Source organism: Leptosomus discolor, chromosome Z (genome assembly GCF_034619465.1).
Source record: "Leptosomus discolor isolate bLepDis1 chromosome Z, bLepDis1.hap2, whole genome shotgun sequence".
NCBI classification, from domain to species: Eukaryota; Metazoa; Chordata; class Aves; order Leptosomiformes; family Leptosomidae; genus Leptosomus; species Leptosomus discolor.
The window spans coordinates 63,270,732-63,289,163 of record NC_141419.1 but is presented as its reverse complement, the minus strand read 5'-3'; the positions used below and the strand labels follow the sequence as shown (position 1 = coordinate 63,289,163).

Below are 18,432 nucleotides of genomic sequence, written 5' to 3'. Positions count from 1 at the left end.
AATCTGGCAATACCCCTTCAATACTGATAAATTCTGCATTACTAGCTCTGTGCTAATTGCATAAAGGGGAGATGCCCAGATGACTGTATGCCTTAAAGATATCTGAGAAGATATCTTTAAGGAAAGAACTCAAATAAGCACAACAGAGGAAGTCAGCTGACACCAGTAGCTGCGAGTGATCTTTTACCTTTTCCATATGTTTGCTGTACAGTATAATTGAGCTGCTTATTTATCACTGATGAGAAATACGAACAAAATGCACACTATTTTTAACGACTTGCCATGTATTTACGCTTTCTTTCTATCTTTGCAAGGTTTTCACCAACAGAAAGAGCAGTCTGCTCTTCTACAGCAGATTATACATGATCACACTTTCAGGAATGATTACTGGCAATTACAAATTAATATGAAACTCTGAAGCACACACTAAGCCAATCTATATGCCTGAAGAGAAACAAAACATACTTACACAGTCTTGTAATTATTATCACTGTACAGATCCAAGACAATAATTCTAAGTATGTCAAACATGTAGCCTTTCCTTTTCATAGTAAATAGGCTATACTAACGGCTGCATCTAATGTTAGAACATGCAGCATGATTTTGGCATAGGATTTTGAAGGTTCTTTAAAGTCCTGGTGCCTTTACCAGAAAGTTCTAATTGCAAATCTAGATATTTCTTTTATTATTTTTTTTTCTGAAGTACTATCACTCAAGTGGATCAAAAAACATATCCAATGTCTAAGAATATAGATTTAGCTAAATAGGAAAGGATTTATTACACACAAACCACATCTTCTGTTCCAAGTAACAAAGCTGGACAATGAATGAAAGCTGTTTCTTGAAGCCTGGAATTTGAAGTTTAGCAAATCATACGTGGTCACCAATTAGTTCTTGATGGTTTACTTCAAACATCCAAGAAAGCCCTGAGAAAGTGCTTTGTCTGAAATAGGACTTTTATAGCTCTGGATCTATCAGGATATCCAGACCTTTTAATAAGAACACAAATGCCCTACAGTGGTGCAGAAGCAGAACTACTGCACTCTGTCAGAATGTTTTGGTCCCACATTTGGTTGAAGACATTAGAAGCACTAATTTGTTGATCTTCAGAGCACTCAGTAACCTCAAGAGTATTTAATAATCCTCTTGCACAATCAATGTCCTGGGCATATACCCATACAAAAGTACAACTATGCGGATTGACAGGAGGACTGATACTATAGCCTTCTGCTCAGGGGACTTCAAGACAGCAACAAATTACACTGCAAGCACACAAACTATTCTATCTAGGAACATGTCAAACGGAACCTGCTATAAAAGCATTATCATCACAGGTAATCATGTGACATTTCTGTGGTTAGTTAGGTTGAAACATTCTCACAAAAAAAGTTAAAAGTAGGTAATAAAAAGGTCTGTCAAAAATGGGAGACATCCTTTTGCAAAGATGAGTGGAGCAAAGACGGCAGTCTGTTGCCATTTACATACCAACTTGATCACTATAATAATTACGAAGTATTACCGCAGTCTGTGATAATAGTATCAATGACAAAAAAATTCTTAATGCAAAGAGAAATTAGTTACTAAAGCAGACTTGAAAATTCTGGTTTTCCCCTTTATGCAATTCTCTGAAAGCCTTGCAGTGGTTGACAGATAATTAAGCTTAGGAAATGTATGCCAGTTAGATACAGACAAAGTTCTCTTGTGTATGGTGTATTTGTGTTAACAAACTATAAGAAACTAATCTAGCCAGACTATTCAGTCCCACCTGTACAATTCTTAAACAACAAAAGGCTGCAGATTTTTTTTCCCCACCACCAATGCAATTACCATATACATCAGTGTTCACAGAGTTACACACACATAAACTGTATCTACCCCACAAGTATCCCACAGAGGTCTTAGATTTATTACAAATGAAGATGAAGCATCCCAAGCAGTCTGAAACAAAATGCTTTCATACTGGCAGTAACATCCAGTCCTGAATAGACCTGGGAAAAAAAAAAAAGCTATATTTCTGCTTCAAACTACTAAGTATGTATCTATTTTCTTTATTAAGTGATGAAGAATCTGCATTGTGGTACAACACTGTCCTTCGGTCTTCTAATTTATAGTCTAATGTATCATAGACATGTCATGTATATAAGCAAAAATAACAGGATCTTTGGGAAGAGATGTGAAAACTTATCAGGAGTGGCTTTTACCTTCTTTTTTCAGTCTCATAATATAGAAAAATACAGTTGCAGTTTTTGTGATAGTAAACATACAATGCAAACATTTCAGAGCTGGCTCAACCTATGCATTGAGACAAAAAAAAGGACTAATTTGCTGTACAAAGTAACATTGACAGCAAAGGATTCAGCATGTAAATCATTCAAATTTCTTTCACTCCTTTAATTGCTATAGAAATAGTAAGATTTTGTCAGAGCTCTACTACAGACACAGCTGGAAGAAACCTTCTATGTATGAGAAGTTATACCGGAACCTAGGCATGGAAGAAAACTTTATCTTTAATCTGAGAAACCAACAAATAGGTTTGATGCAGACCGCTTAATGTTCACATACCACATTGCAAGCTGAAAGAACAGCTGAAAGACTGGATTTATAATCTTCCAGAAGATTTAAAAATAGTTAACCCTGGAGTTCCACATTACCTTTAATCCAAACCCTTTATATAATAAACAGATAATTTATAAATTAACAGATCTGTATCACATGAAGGACTAGAGATATTTAAAAATAAACCTGCCCTTTGCTGAAATGGAATAATCTGAATTTCTCCTCCTTAGAATATTGCTGTAAATGCTTCCTCCTATATAAAGCACAGCAACAGCTCAATGGCGGGCAGGAGCAGTAGGAGACTCCAAGGCAAAACGATTACCACTTCTCGTTAAAGCTGTATGGAAAATTTAGGTGGACAGAAAGTAACTACCAAATTGGAAATCGTCCAGGACATGGGAATTAATATCTGTGAAGACTGCCAAGGAATCTTTCCTGTGCTCATGCACCTGGGACTTCAGGCAATACAATAATCACCATCTGCAGCATACAATGCTTTGGTGTAGCAAAGGGAACACTAGCACCTCCTTCACAGCCAATTCTCTTTCTTGCAGTGGATGCTCCATGGATTAATTTTCTCTTTCAAAAAGAGACCCAGTCAGGTCTAGCACTTCCTGAGAGATCCTTCAAACTTGCACAATAAACAGTATGACTGTAGGCCAGAGCAGAAGTGAACATGGAAAACACAAAAGCATTCTCTTTCAATATTGACAGATAAGTTTATGCTGAATCAAAAAACTGATTTAATTTTTAACCTCTAATGAATCTTTGATAAAAATAAAGTAACATAAACAATCATTACCAAAAATTGGCTCTGGAGTAGTGTTCCATGTACAGCAGCTCATCGGAAAAAGGAGCCAAATAAATGTCACTGTATGTTGGGAACATAATTCCTAATAAAAAAAGACAACATTAAGTAGAAAGGCAAGTGTTCAAGAAGCGATTTAATGTTAAGGTTGCCCTGTGTAGAGTTAAGAGCTGGACTCGATTTTTGTGAGTCCTTCCAACCCAGGATATTCTGTGATTCTATAGTCCTACAGACCTCTCTACAGGAATGTCTTCACTACCAAGAAACCACCAGTTCAGAAGCAGCAATTGTCATACACTTCAGGTATCTTAACATTTTGTTTCATTAATATATGGGTTACTGAAATGTGAATATGCTAAAGCAGTTAGTAAAAAACCCAAGCCAGAACAACTTACAGAGCAGACCAGAATACTTCCTAAAGTCCTGATAATTTTAAGGTCCTATACCAAATATTTGAATTATTTAGCCTCCTTCAAATGAAGAGAAATGCTAGCTATTAAATATCTTCTCACACTCTCCAGTGGAATCATAGCATCTTCTTTGCTTATAGCTAACCTAATAAATACAACATCTGTGTGAAAGATTTGCATTAAAGCTCAGACTTGATCTTGAATTAAACTGCTGGGTATGGTTTTGATCAAATTTAGAAAAACTGCTGCTAATGAATGAAGTAGTTACATGCACTTCACTCCTAAGAATTTTATCCAGGAAACTGACAGTACTTCAGAGTAAATACTGAACATTTTATAAACACAGAAACATATATTCCACCTTTTTTTTCCCCCCCCTTTTTTTTTTTTTTTTTTTAAGATGCTTAAGTTGACAAACCAAATTTTGTTTGCATGAAGTGGCAAATCCATGACAGAGCAGGGAATGAAATCCTGATCTACTAGTTTGCAACAACGCTTTTTCATCAGGCTCTCACACTCTAGTGGCTGAGAAAACCAGAAGAATTACCTTCCATTATTTTCTGTGGACAGTGCATCAGACTGCCTAGCAGCTTAATTGAAAACCTTTGTATTCTACTGTGCATGGAAGCAGGGAACAAAGCCTGCTCATTTTGAACTACACTTGAGCATTCTTCTTCACTCTGTTTTAATCTGGTATAAAATACAATGCATAGTTGAAGGGGAGGACAGGTAAAGGAGGGGAGGGAAAAGGGAACAGCTTTCCTTTTGTAAGTACATCATGTAGGAAGAGTCCACAGGAATTTAAATAAAGAACAACACCCACTCACAAAATAGACATGCTTTTTAAAACTGGCTGCAGGGAGAATATTAACAAGTTTACAGAGAACTTGGGACAGAAAGTTTCCAAACCTAACTGGCACTAAATATTAGCCACTTACTCAAAATGTCACAATTCCAGCTCACTACTTAGACAATCACTAAGTTTAATAATCACCATATAAGATGATTCATCCCCATTGTACAAGTGAGAAATCAGAAAGTTAGGCACTTGGTATCTTTAAAAGCATTCACTCATTTAAAAACTGAAAATGAGCTGCCTACTGATCAGTTTTCAGATGCCCTCCTCTGAAACTAGGCCCTAAGAGTCTAAATGGGAGACTTAAGATCAGTGGCTGACTTGAAAAATACCATCCAAATGTGCTTTCCAAGTTTGAAGCAACTCAACAGAAAAGTCATTAGCTCCCTGCATTGAGGCACAGATTCAACCCATGCTTCAAAAACTTCTATGATGCAGTAATTTTACTTGAGAAAGGTCTCTTAAAATAAGTCTTTTAAAGAGGGACTTCATAGCTCATTTTCAGCAGTTCATGTAGAAAGATTTATCTTTCAGCAATTGGATGCTCAGATTCACCTCTCAAAGAAGAGTCCCATGAGGCCCTGGAATTTAGACTCCCTTCACAACTCCTCCAAACACAGGAGGGATGAAATACAGGCCTGTGAATCCCTCACATATCATTCAAAAAGCAACATCCAAGTATTAGAATAAGGTATTTGGAAGAAGCCAAATGAAAGGATGTCAAAACAATTTGAACTTCACAGTTTTCCCCAAAGACAGTATGTAAGTTTTTTCACAAAAAAAAAGCTCATCCTATTTGACTGTTCTGCTTTCATCTACATCCACTGCCCAGCAGTTGAGGCTAGTGTGTCATCATCTATTGTGCTATGTTGCAACATGGATGCAATCACAGTGCATACAGCAGCAGGTAAAGATCAAAATACAAGCAGAACTCAGCAGTGCAACAGCATGATATTCAAAAGCTATTTCCTCTGTGAAACAGCAAGGAGTCACAGGATAGTACAATAGCAATGGTGGCTGCATCATTATATTAATTCCCCTGGGCTCCCTAGATGTTGGTGGTAGAGCTACAAAGAGGGTATAAAACGAGACAATCCTGGACTACCAATTCAAGTCTTTTTTTCTTCTTTCAGAAGCTTTTTATCTGCCTTTTCCTATGCAGAGGGGTAACTGTGGTAACACACTCACCATTTGACTTCAGCCATTTTTTGGAATGGAGGTAACTTTCCAACATCCTTTCATTGAACAGCATATAACCCATTGGTTCAGAAATTACCACATCAACATTCTCAGCCAGGGAGATCTCTTCAATTTTTCCACACAGAACTGTGATCTTGTCAGAAAGGTTGTTGCTTCTCACCAACAGCTGGAGGAAAAGCAAAAACACACAGAAAGCGTTGACTCCTTTCATTAGCGGAATTTATATCAGATCTTTAATTAACATTAAACCCCCTATAGTGTAAACCAACTACCTCAGTCCATTAATCAGAATAAGATAGAAAAGTAACATATTTTTCCTTGCTGCACCAAAATTTCTAAAGACTAGGGCTCACTGGAGCAAACTCAAAGAAATGCATTGCGTGGAATCAGCAAGTGACAATCAATTTCTAGAAGAAAAAATACCTACCAGGAAAATCTGGACATTTTATTTCAACACAAAAGATTACAAACAAAGGGTCTCCATACTTTTCCAAATTTTAAAAAATACTGTTTTTACAGTGAGTTACATAATCATGAAAGGATGAAGAAACTCAAGAGATGATAAGTTTGCAGTGAGTAATTTCTAAGCATAAATGGAGTACAGCACTATGTTCACATAAACACATTCAAGTGGGCCAGCACTTAAAGCAAGGATACTGCAGATTTATCCACTTCTATATGCATAGTGAATCTCAGAAAAACGTTTAATGAACAGAGGAAATAGACCTAAAATTTTATGTTCAATACAGTAAGTTATTATGGAAAAGAACCACCTTTTCAGAGCCTCTATATATCTATACATCAAAGGATATCCTATTTAGCTGTATTGTACTCAGACATACGGGGAAGTATCTAAAGCTCTTATGTTTAAATAAGGAGTAGAATCTGGATTATTCTGGCACAAATTTATAAAGAAGCAATTATTTCACACTAATCTGAGGTGTCTGCTGGGAGACTGTAAAACGAAGCATCCTTTGCATCACCACAGTAGAAGATTTGATGTTCAAAGATAACAGGAAAAACAAATATACACAATCTAGTAAGTAACAGAAAACATTCCTTCACAGATGTACTTGCACTGGTATAATTGAAACATCAATATAAATGCAGAATTACTTCAGCAAACCTTTTCCAAAACAGATTAGGGCTTAGGCAACAGTGATGAAATTTATGACTCATACTAGAGAGACTAATGTTGTCAATAGTTAATTCACTGAAATGTGAATATGCTAAAGCAGTTAGTAAAAAACCCAAGCCAGAACAACTTACAGAGCAGACCAGAATACTTCTTGAAGTCCTAATAATTTTAAGGTCCTGTATCAAATATTTGAATTATTTAGCTTCCTTCATATGAAGTGAAACGCTAGCTACTAGATACCTTCTCAACACTCTCCAGTGGAATCATAGCATCTTCTTTGCTTATAGCTAACCTAATAAATACAACATCTGTGTGAAGGATTTGCATTAAAGCTTGAATGAGTGATACAGTTAATGATTTTCAGCCATAACCTGCAAATATAAACTACATGCTAATATGATAATAAAACTACTAAACAAAACAAAAGTCATTGTACACTAACAATCTATCAATTAGGTAAATAACATTGCTGCTTCTACTGACAAATGTTCGTAACCATTTCTAAGAACAGGTTGACAGATTTTCTTTTAAAAGTTCTTTAGACCAGAGATTATGTGAGCAGACACATGATGCGATTTCATTTTAAGAATGAAATTATCATTTTGCTCACAGGTGAATTCTTAATCTAAAACCTGGCAAATAACACCTCAGAAGCAGCATGGATGTACAAAGGCAAGAAACCTAAATAATTTCAGTCCCTCACAGACTGCGACAGTTAACTCACATAGTTGGCTAGAGGGCAGCAGAATATTACAGTATCTCTATCACATGCAGTGGAGATGCTTACATTATCCAGACTTTTACTTTTACTGGAAATAGTACCATGGAGACAAAGGTTTTTCATTGCTTTTATTTATTATTATTACAGAACTTATTACAGAATCACTACAGTGATATTGAGGATTGTCCCAACCCAGGTGCAGGACCTTGCACTTGGCCTTGTTGAATCTCATGAGGTTCTCATGTGCCCACTACTCAAGCCTGCCAACTTGTCTCTGGATGGCATCCCTTCCCTCAAGCCTATCAACTGGACCACTCACTTTGGTTCATCTGCAAACTTGCTGAGGGTGCACTCAATCTCACTGTCTGGACCACTGATGAAGACATTAAATAGTATCTGTGGGACACCTTGAGGGACATCATTCATTACTGGTGTCCATTTGGACATGGAGCCAGTGACTCTAGATGTGGCCATCCAGCCAATCCCTTATCCATCTAACAGTCCATCCACCAAACCGGGTGTGAGTGTTGATCTGCTCGAGGGTAGGAAGGCTCTGCAGGGGGATCTGGACAGGCTGGATTGATGGGTCAAGGTCAATTATATGAGGTTTAACAAGGCCAAGTGCCAGGTCCTGCACTTGGGTCACAACAACCCCAGGTAGCGCTACAGGCTTGGGGAGGAGTGGCTGGGGCTGTTGATCAACATGCAGCTGAACATGAGCCAGCAGCGTGTCCAGGCAGCCAAGAAGGCCAACAGCACCCTGGCCTGTATCAGCAATAGTGTGGCCAGCAGGAGCAGGGAGGTGATCGTGCCCCTGTACTGGGCACTGGTGAGGCCGCACCTCGAATACTGTGTGCGGTTTTGGGCCCCTCACTACAAGAAGGACATTGAGGTGCTGGAGCGTGTCCAGAGAAGGGCAACGAAGCTGGTGAGGGGTCTGGAGAACAGGTCTGATGAGGAGCGGCTGAGGGAACTGGGGTTGTTCAGCCTGGAAAAGAGGAGGCTGAAAGGAGAGTTTACTGCTCTCTACAACTACCTGAAAGGAGGTTGTAGTGAGGTGGGGGTCGCTCTCTTCTCCCAAGTAACAAGTGATAGGACGAGAGGAAGTGACCTCCAGTTGCATCAGGGGAGGTTTAAACTGGATATTAGGATAAATTTCTTTACTGAAACTCCTTTATGTGTCTTCCAGGCAAACTCAGTCCACGCATACATGAGCATCCTCACAGGAGTCAAAACACAGCCCACTCAAGGTTAATTGTCTTTCATCAAATTAATTCTCTCATGTTTGGCTATTTTAACATAACTAAACAATAGTCTTACATGTAACAGCTCACCATTCACGTCCCATATCATGACAGACAAGCACTTCACCAGAAGTAATTATTACTACTTTTAATAATCCCATCACTAGCTGGTACACAAGATGTGTAGCATCTTGCTCTTTCTGTTTATCCAAGTGTTCTACATACATGTTTTTTCCAGTTTGTTAATGTTTCCCCTTGGTCCTAGATAAAATGCTTAGAATCACATTTCCTGTTTAGACAAAACAACTACCAGCACCAGCCACTTTCAGCCTCATTTATTCTTAAAAGGATTTACTGCAATAGTGAAATTAGCAGATTGAGATTACTTTCATCTCACAGCTCACAGCCCCACACCACTAAAGAGCACTGGCTATCAATCACTCCACACAATTTCATCCCTATTAGAAACTGGTTTGTTAGGCAAGATCTATTTCAAATTTATTCCGCTACCACAGACCACATGTGGCAGGAGCCTGCTGCCAGCAGTTATATACCAAAACATGGACTCAAAGAACAGAAGAAAAACTGGTGCAGAGTCATGATAAATGTTCACAGAGTTTCTCTCGCCTCTGTTGGAAGGTTTTGAAAGAGGAAAAGAAGATAGCAGGTAAGCCTTGGATACACAAATGCCAGGCAGAAACTATTGTCTGTGTTAGTAAAACACCAATATCCAATAGGTAGACCAGACTGACATGAAATTAAGCAAAAAGTGGCAACAATATTCAATGCTATTCTTTTCAGTGTAGGGAAACAGCAAAGTACTGGAGGATGGAATAAATACTACAGTCCTTGGACTGTAATAATGTCACAAAATAATTGGCATTTTATAATTATGTATATTATGAATTAATTTTCTGCTGTCCCTTTTAGGTTTTATTATTAATATAAACTGGAATTATGTCAAACAGACAACCATAACAAAGACGATCAGAACTGTCTATCTTTTCTGAACAGTTTCATGAGGCCATGGAACAAACAGAAATGCAAGCATATTGCAAACCAATGAAAAAGCCATACAACTACTATACAGAACACAGTGACACAGACAGGAGATATTCTCCAGTGAGTATCTAAAATAAATGAGTGACTAAGCAACAGCCAGTATGTTTTCTAATACAGCAGCTGCTGTGAATTTTCCCTCCAATACACTTTTCAGATATTCTACCATTGCACATCTGTTCACGGTACACAGTTTTCAACACTGTCAAACAGACATCTGATTTATGGGGACTGCATTGCAGTGCTAAATTTTTAGCATCATTCTCTCAAAATAAACCTCCAACAAAAGAGGAATTTACTGTAAACCAAACAAATCTCTCAGTAAAAAGTATTACAACATTAATTTGCATTGTTTAAATACAATTTCCTTTCAGTCAGTAGTTCATTGTATTGGTTTCAAGTGTTTTGTTTTAAATTAGAAAAAATAAAAAAAGGAAGACTCGTTAATCTCATCTTCAACATTATTACACATACCTGAAACAGATGAAAAATAATAAATCCACACAAAAATGAGAGAAGAAATGGACAGAAAGTAAAGCTTTTCTCATAATCCAGATACTTGATAAACCATAATAATGAAATCCAACTATGGAATATTAAGAGATGCAAAATAGCATACCTAAGGGTAAGCATCTTTATACTGAAAAAACTTAAAATATATTAAGTGTTAATAGATCAGTTCATGAGTATAATACAGTTCACGAGTGAACAAGTTTTCACAAGAAATTATGACCACAGAAGTCTATTATATTTCTTACGAAAACTAAGTCCTATTTGGGGAAGTAGAAGGAGAAGGAAATGACCAAAGTTCTATAAATTACCAAACTGAGACACAGACATTTTAGCCAGTATTCCCCAATATCTACAGCTGCTTAAAGTTCTTTACTTCTCTTCGTCAGTCAAAGGTACTTTACCTCTCTTTGTCAACCATAATTTTAAGCAGTTTAGCATTTCATCCACCCCCGGAGAAAAGCAATTCCATTTCTAAACCCAATGGATTAATGCTATTTCTCTACATATAAGTTGCCAGATATATTACTCACATTTACATTGCATCAAAAAAATATACAGTATTTGATACACTACAGATGTAGTATGTGCTGTTTCACAAGCAGTGATTTTGCTTACTTTTGACCAAAGTGAAGTTCAAACCTGTGACCAAAAGGTTAAAAAACCCCATATACATTATACTCACTACTACACATTATACTACTACCAGCAAAACCAAGGTCTCTTGCTGTTTTTATTACGCTTTCATAAAGAAAATTTCTGTCATGAAACAAAGACACTGTACAAAATTGTATTTGTTTACAAAATCCTGTGTGAAATAACCACCCTCCACCCTTCCCTCTGAGAGATACTTTCCACAAACTAACGTTTTTAATGCTTTTTATAGGTGTGACATAATGACAGACATCAGAAAAAAGTTACCTTTAATTGTGAAGACTCTTCTAATTATTTAAATTATAATAAGAAAGTAGAAATATTCCTTTGGTACATATACAGTAAGCTAAACTAGTACATCCTCACCAATTCCAAAAGTAACACAGATGTTTTCTTATGTGTGTGTTACTTTTGGAAAACATCTGTCAATAGCAACACATATAAAAGCAAAGGGAGAAGTTCTGATGATTAAATGAAGCAACAGTTTTCCTCAATACATAAGTCAATGCAAACTGTATATGGGGAGATTATGGAGTCCTGTATTTAAGTTTGAATGAAAAATACAAAAGAATTTACACATTAATAACTATTTCTATCTGGAGAGAAATAGAAATGTCTAATATTCATGTCTTGTTCTCTAGGACCTGAACAGATTATCTCAGTTTCCAACAGCAATGCATTTCATTCACAGTGTTACAGCCGACAACTGGTGTTCACCAGCCTTCACCAAGAGCAAGGTCAGATTGCTGCATCAGGACATACAGCAGGAACTTTCACTGAACTGCTGCTTTCTCATTGTGTGGACTTAGAGGAACTATGGACTCCTAATGTTGCTCATGAACATTTATATTCTAGATCAATAAAGCAAAAAGAAAAATTAACATCTAGATACTGCAAACTTTTTCTAGGCATGGGATGAAAAGTCTTCCACGACTTTTCACTCTCTTCCTCATTAAAACTGTTTTTAAAACTCAGCTTGAGGTGGATCAATGTTGACAAAATTTATAACAATAATGTTCACACTTCTCCCCACACTTTCTGATGTTCACCTAAATAAGCAGAGACTGTGAGAAAAAACATGGAGATTTTTTCTGTTGCTGCTATTTAGGTTTAGCATTTTTGAGGATGTGAGCTTCTCCTAAGGCATTTAGTTACCAATACCACTTTGAGTGCTTGAATTTTTTTTTAAATCATATTAGAATACTTAGTAAAAACAATGCCTGAAAACCATCTTTTAAAACTTCAGCCATATCCTTTTTAAACCCTAAGAACACAGTTTCATAAGAAGGTTGAAAGACCTAATTGATCACACTTAGCAGGAAACTAGCTCAACTCTCTGATCACACAGATGTCTAAGTCTTAGGAAAAAAAAAATGGTTTTGCACAGAACCCATGAAAACAACATCTGGTTTCATTTTTTTTTTCCCTTCTGAAAGCAAAAAGTTTAATCACAGTTAGGACTGTCCACCATTTTTCACAGAAACAACAATCATACCGGTTATTTATTTGACACATTAGAATAACACAGAATCACAGCATGGCAGGGGTTGGAAGGAACCTCTGGAGATCATCTACTCCAACCCCCCTGCTAAAGCAGGTTCACCTACAGCAGGTCACACAGGACTGCATCCAGGCGGGTTTTGAATGTCTCCAGAGAAGGAGACTCCACAGCCTCTCTGGGCAGCCTGTTCCAGTGCTCTGCCACCCTCAGAGCAAAGAAGTTTTTCCTCACGTTCACATGGAACCTCCTGTGCTCCAGTTTGTGCTCACTGCCTTTTGCCCTGTCACTGGGCACCACTGAAAAGAGCCTGGCCCCAGTCTGGCCCCATCCGCTTGACACCAGCCCTTTAGATATCTGCAAGTGTTTATAAGGTCCCCTCTGTCTTCCCTTCTCCAGGCTAAACAGCCCCAGGTGTCTCAGCCTTTCCTCATAAGAGAGATGCTCCAGTCCTCATATCATCTTAGTAGCCCTCCTCTGGACTCTCTCCAGTAGTTCCCTGTCCCTCTTGAACTGGGGAGCCCAGAACTGGACACAGCACTCCAGATGTGGCCTCACCAGGGCAGAGTAAAGGGGGAAGAGAACCTCCCTCGACCTGATGGCCATACTCTTCTTAATGAACCCCAGGATGTCATAGGCCACCTTGGCCACAAGGGCACATTGCTGGCTCATGGTCAACTTGTTTTCTACCACAACTCCCAGGTCCTTCTCTGCAGATGCTGCTCTCCAGCAGTCAACCCCCAGCCTGTACTGGTGCATGGGGTTATTCCTTTCCAGGTGCAGGACCCTACACTTGCCATTTTTGAACCTCATTAGGTTCCTCTCCACCCAGCTATCCAGCCTGTCCAGGTCTTGCTGAATGGCAGCACAGCCTTCTGGCGTGTCAGCCATTCCTCCCAGTTTTGTACCATCAGCAGACTTGCTGAGGGTGCACTCTGTCCCTTCATCCAGGTCGTTGATGAATGTGTGGAACAAGATTGGACTCAGTACTGACCCCTGGGGAACACCACTAGCCACAGGCCTCCAACTGAACTCTGCACCGCTGATCACAACTCTGAGCTCTGTCCTTCAGCCAGTTCTCAACCCACCTCACTGTCCACTCATCTATCGCACACTTCCTAAGCTTATCTACGAGGATGTTATGGGAGACAGTGTCAAAATCCTTGCTGAAGTCGAGGTAGACAACATCTCTTCGTCTACCCAGCCAGTCATGCCATCATAGAAGGCTATCAGATTGGTCAAGCATGATTTCCCCTTGGTGAATCCATGCTGACTACTCCTGATAACCTTCTTTTCCACCACACGCTTAAAGATGACATCCAGAATGAGCTGTTCCATCACCTTTACAGGGATAGAGGTGAGACTGACTGGCCTGTAGTTTCCTGGCTTAGCTTCTTCTCGCCCTTTTTGAAGATTGGAGTGACACTGGCTTTCCTCCAGAACATTTAGAACACATTCAAAAATTACCTTCCAAAAACTGTTGCCCATGGGAGACATGATTTCTTAGAATAACCACAATGAAATTTTCATCATTAGCCTTTTTGAGGCAGAGTTCCAGATCTCTTAACATTTTCACTCTACATCACTGCAACATTTGGCTGAGGTGAAAAACACTTACCTCCGTATATTCTGCCATTGAACTGGCTTCAACTGCATAGACTTTTCTAGCTCCAGCCTGCACTGCAAAAAATGAAAGGATTCCTGATCCACACCCAACATCTAGGACCACCTTGAAAACAAAAGGCAGACCAAAAGAAACAAAATAATCAAAAAGTCACTTCCTGACACCTCTTTTAAGTAACTAAATTTTCATAGCTGTACACTACATTTAGTAAGCCTTGAATTATGCAAAAATATTACTAATTTCACTTGAAAAAGTGAAAAGGTTTGTTAATGAAGAGTTTTTATGCCTTTAATCTTTATTTTAGCAGCAACAGTGTATTTTTAAAAGACTGTGGATTGTTTTCATGTTTAAATACACGTGTCTTCCTGAACGAAAAAAAATCACTCTGTAATGTAGAAGTATCTTGGATAAAACCAAGCTATGTATCTTTGTTCAAGTACTGGTTCTGCTTGCTGACATTTTAGACCTTTAATTGCATGGCTTGATGTGGTGTCTCTCAAAGGCCCTCAGTTAAACATAAATCCCAAAGCCTCATTTTCTCCATCAGTCAGGTGTCTCACTTGTTGCAAGGCAAAATGTTGACTAAAGTGTTTCAAAGGATCACAATTTTTGTTTCAATGTATAGTGTAATGCAAAGCCAGTGACTGCTGCAATGGTCCAAACAAGCCTCTGGTTCCTAGCTTTGTTCTGTTGTACAGGTCACTGAATGCTGCTGCAGAGGCGTTAAGTACATGGAAGGAAAGCCTAACTGCTGGAGAAATGGTTAAGATGACAAGACTTTCATACTGCCCAAGAGAATTAGGCTAATACCAGTACCTCGCTTCCCCAAAATTTTAATACCAGCTTTGAGAAAAATCTCACAGCACAGCTCACCATTTGGGTTCCTCTTGTGGGTTTGTGCTTGATTGAAAACAAGAAGCAACAGTTTTTCTGTCCCTGTGGCTGAAATTCTCATTAAATTTTGATCCAAGATATGACATTCACAAGCCTGTTAGGTAATTTAAGCCACCTGGAACCACCTAAGGCTAAGGATTTCAAAGCAGTTTAACCATGAAACCTAACTACAGCCCTGACCCAATCTCAGGAGTCAAGAGCAGAGAAGTTTAAATACAGATTCAGAGTAATACTGCAGCTGAGTATGCCACCAGCTACCCCTGCTCTTTATTGCTTCTCTGACACAGCTTCTCTGACACAGCTTCCCATATGAGGCACATTGCTTATGAGCCTTTAAAAACACAAAGACAAAATTTTGTGTATTGAAACAGAATAGTTTTGACAAAAATGGCACATTCCACTCCACGAAAGTTAATATATAACCTGTATATCACGTAAAGAACACAGTCTAACACAAATGGCCTGAATCTGTTGTAAATAGTACGAATCTGTGTTACAGAAGTACTCCACTGCAAAGTAATTAATATTGCTTCTGATACTGCACACAGTCTCAAGTTTGACATAGAAGCCAGAATCTTGCCTTTAATTTTTTTCCCTAGCAGAAGATTTTATTAAGGTCATTTTTGTATTACAGATCATAGGCTGTTACAGATCCAGTTTCGTTTCTGTACTTTGGCAAGTGTTAGAACATGCTCCTAAGCCCAGAAGAACCAGTTCCTCAGAACAGCAAGCGACAGTAAGTATCAGATACGTAAGCAGGAGGGAGACAATGACCAGGCAAGGCCAATTTCATTGAACCATAGGTCTGACAGAAGGTTTGGTAGGCTATTTCTCAATACCCAATGGGAACCACAAATACAATAATGCTTTCTCTCTGCATATGTGGAAAGTATAAGGAAGAGTCAACTGCTCAAGTTCAACACAAAAAAATCCAATGGAGAAGTATGGCTTTTTGCACCAGACCTAATTCTGATGCCAGTTCTTACACTATACCTATGTCTACACCAGCAGGTGGTACAGCTGTATTGGAACATTTTTTTTCTGGGTGATTTACTAAGACTAACTCTAGTCTGATTTTCTTCTAACTTAGTCCAGTTCAGTTTCATCCAAAATTAATCTGGATTGCTTACTCTGAGACCACTCCACAATGTGAACTGAAGCACCCTGTGTGGCCATGATAGAAATTCACTTCAGAAGCTCGCTCCTGACCCACATTAAGACCCTAATAAATGAGCAGAGTAACTGAAGCAGCTGACACAGAGGGAGCAGTTGTTCAGTAATTAGTGAAGCAAGGGGAAAAAGGGGCTCAGAAATTATATGTGACACAGTGTGGGAATTGCTGGAGGCTGCACAACAAGGCATAGGCATGCCCTGTAAGACTAGCTAGATCAAGACCAAAGATCTTGATCCAGGACAGAACTTGTAAGGGAGGATCTTGTTGTGTGGGTGCTGGGCTGCACTGAATGGCTGATTGCTAGGATTGCTGGTGACCTGTGGGGGAGGTGGGCTCTGGCTGAGGAGAGCCATCAGGTGTGAAGCAATGGATGGAGAGGAGTAGATTGTGAACCATTGAGAAGGCTGAACAGGAGATAGTGGGGATCTTCACAGACGCTTTTTAGAGGCAAAAGTCCTGAGCATCAACACCTGGCTGTGCAGCTGGTATCACAGCCAGAAATTCAGATTTTATAAGTGCAGTACCTTCTCGAGGAATGAAGACTTCTGGGCAGAGACAGGACCATCTCAAAAATCAGGGCGAGGGTATCTTTGCCATCAGTTTTCCAACCTAACAAAAAGGGCTGAAAAACTAGGTACATGTTGTTGGAGGTCATCATAGCCTGGAGAGAAGTGAAGGCATGAGGTGAAGTGTTCAGGAGACAGCACAATGGAGGGTTCCCATGCATTCCTTGTAAAAGTAGGATGACAGGGGAGCCATCTGAAATGCATGTACACAAGCACACTGCATGGGAAACCAACAAGAAGAATCTGAAGTCCATGCACAGATGCACAGCTTTCATCTCATAGGGACTACAGAGACATGGTGAGATAGCTTCCACAGCTAAGGCTGTGATGGATGGCTACTGGCTGTCAGAAAGGATAGGCTGGGAAGGTCAGGAGAAGCGCTTGTACTCTATACAAGGAATAACTCAAGTGCATAATGCTTTGGGAAAAGGCAACAAGCTAGCTTAGAGCTTATGGGTATGGAATAGAAGACACAGGGTACAGATACATATATTACTGAGATAGGTATCTGTTATAGATCACTTGATTGACCACTTTTTACAAGGGCCTGCAGCGATAGGATGAGGGGTAATGGTTGGAAGCTGGGAGAGGGCAGGTTTAGCCTAGATCCAAGGAAGAAGTTCTACACCCTGAGGGTGGTGAGACATTGGAACAGGTTGCCTAAGGAAGCTGTGGATGCTCCATCCCTGAAGTGTTCAAGGCCAGGCTGGATGGAGCCTTGAGCAATGTGGTCTAGTGGGAGGTGCCCCTGCCATGGCAGGGCGTTTGGAACTAGATGATCTTTGAGGTCCCTTCCAAACCAAACCATTCTATGATTCTATGATAAAGGAGGGAAACGATGCTTTCTGGAGGAAGCCTCATGATCATGGGCTGTATTACTTATGATGAAATTTAACTACCCTAATTTCTAGTGGGAGGGTGGCATGGTGGTATGGTGGGGCACAACCAATCCACGGGATTTCCGGAGCGTCTTGAGAATTTCCTGATAGTAGTGATAAGTAAGCTGAGCAGATTCTACTGAATCTGCTGCTAACAGCAGCCTCTAGTGAGTGGATGACTTCTAGAAGGCAGCTTTGTGGGAAAAAAAAAAAAAAACCAAAAAAACGACCTAAGAGTCCTCCTGCTGGACAAGCAGCTGAATAAGAGTCAGCCCTTGCAGCCAAGAAGGCCAACTGCATACTGGGCTGTATTAGCAGGAGTGCAACCAGCAGGGGTCACACAAAGGCCATTTTTAAGATGACATTTGGGGAACTCTATTCGGTTTTGATTTCCCCAGCACAAGACAGACAGTGACATACTGTAGCAAGTCCCACAGAGGTGCACCAAGATAATTAGAGCACTGGAGGACACGGCATATGAAGAGAGACTTGAGAGAAATCAGTTTGTCTAGTTTTAACAGAGAAAGCAGGTTAATGGGAGAGCTTACTGCTGTCTTTATCTGCCTAATGGGAGTTCAGAGAAAACTGAGACAGAGTCTTCTAGAGGAAGACAGATAGTGATAGGACAAAAGGTAATGGACA

General features: G+C 39.4%; 1 protein-coding gene across 1 annotated transcript in view; it reads right to left on the bottom strand.

Annotated features, from left to right (window-relative positions):
- The window catches only part of LOC104348873 (histone-arginine methyltransferase CARM1-like), a 67,679-nt gene that overhangs the window by 7,383 nt on the left and 41,864 nt on the right, over positions 1 to 18,432 (bottom strand). The window contains exons 7-9 of the mRNA XM_086480113.1: positions 14,273 to 14,383; positions 5,819 to 5,996; positions 3,359 to 3,449 (exon numbers count right to left, since the gene is read on the bottom strand). Of these exons, the coding sequence (XP_086336239.1) occupies positions 3,359 to 3,449; positions 5,819 to 5,996; positions 14,273 to 14,383 (380 nt within the window). The remainder of the gene's footprint in view (positions 1 to 3,358; positions 3,450 to 5,818; positions 5,997 to 14,272; positions 14,384 to 18,432) is intronic.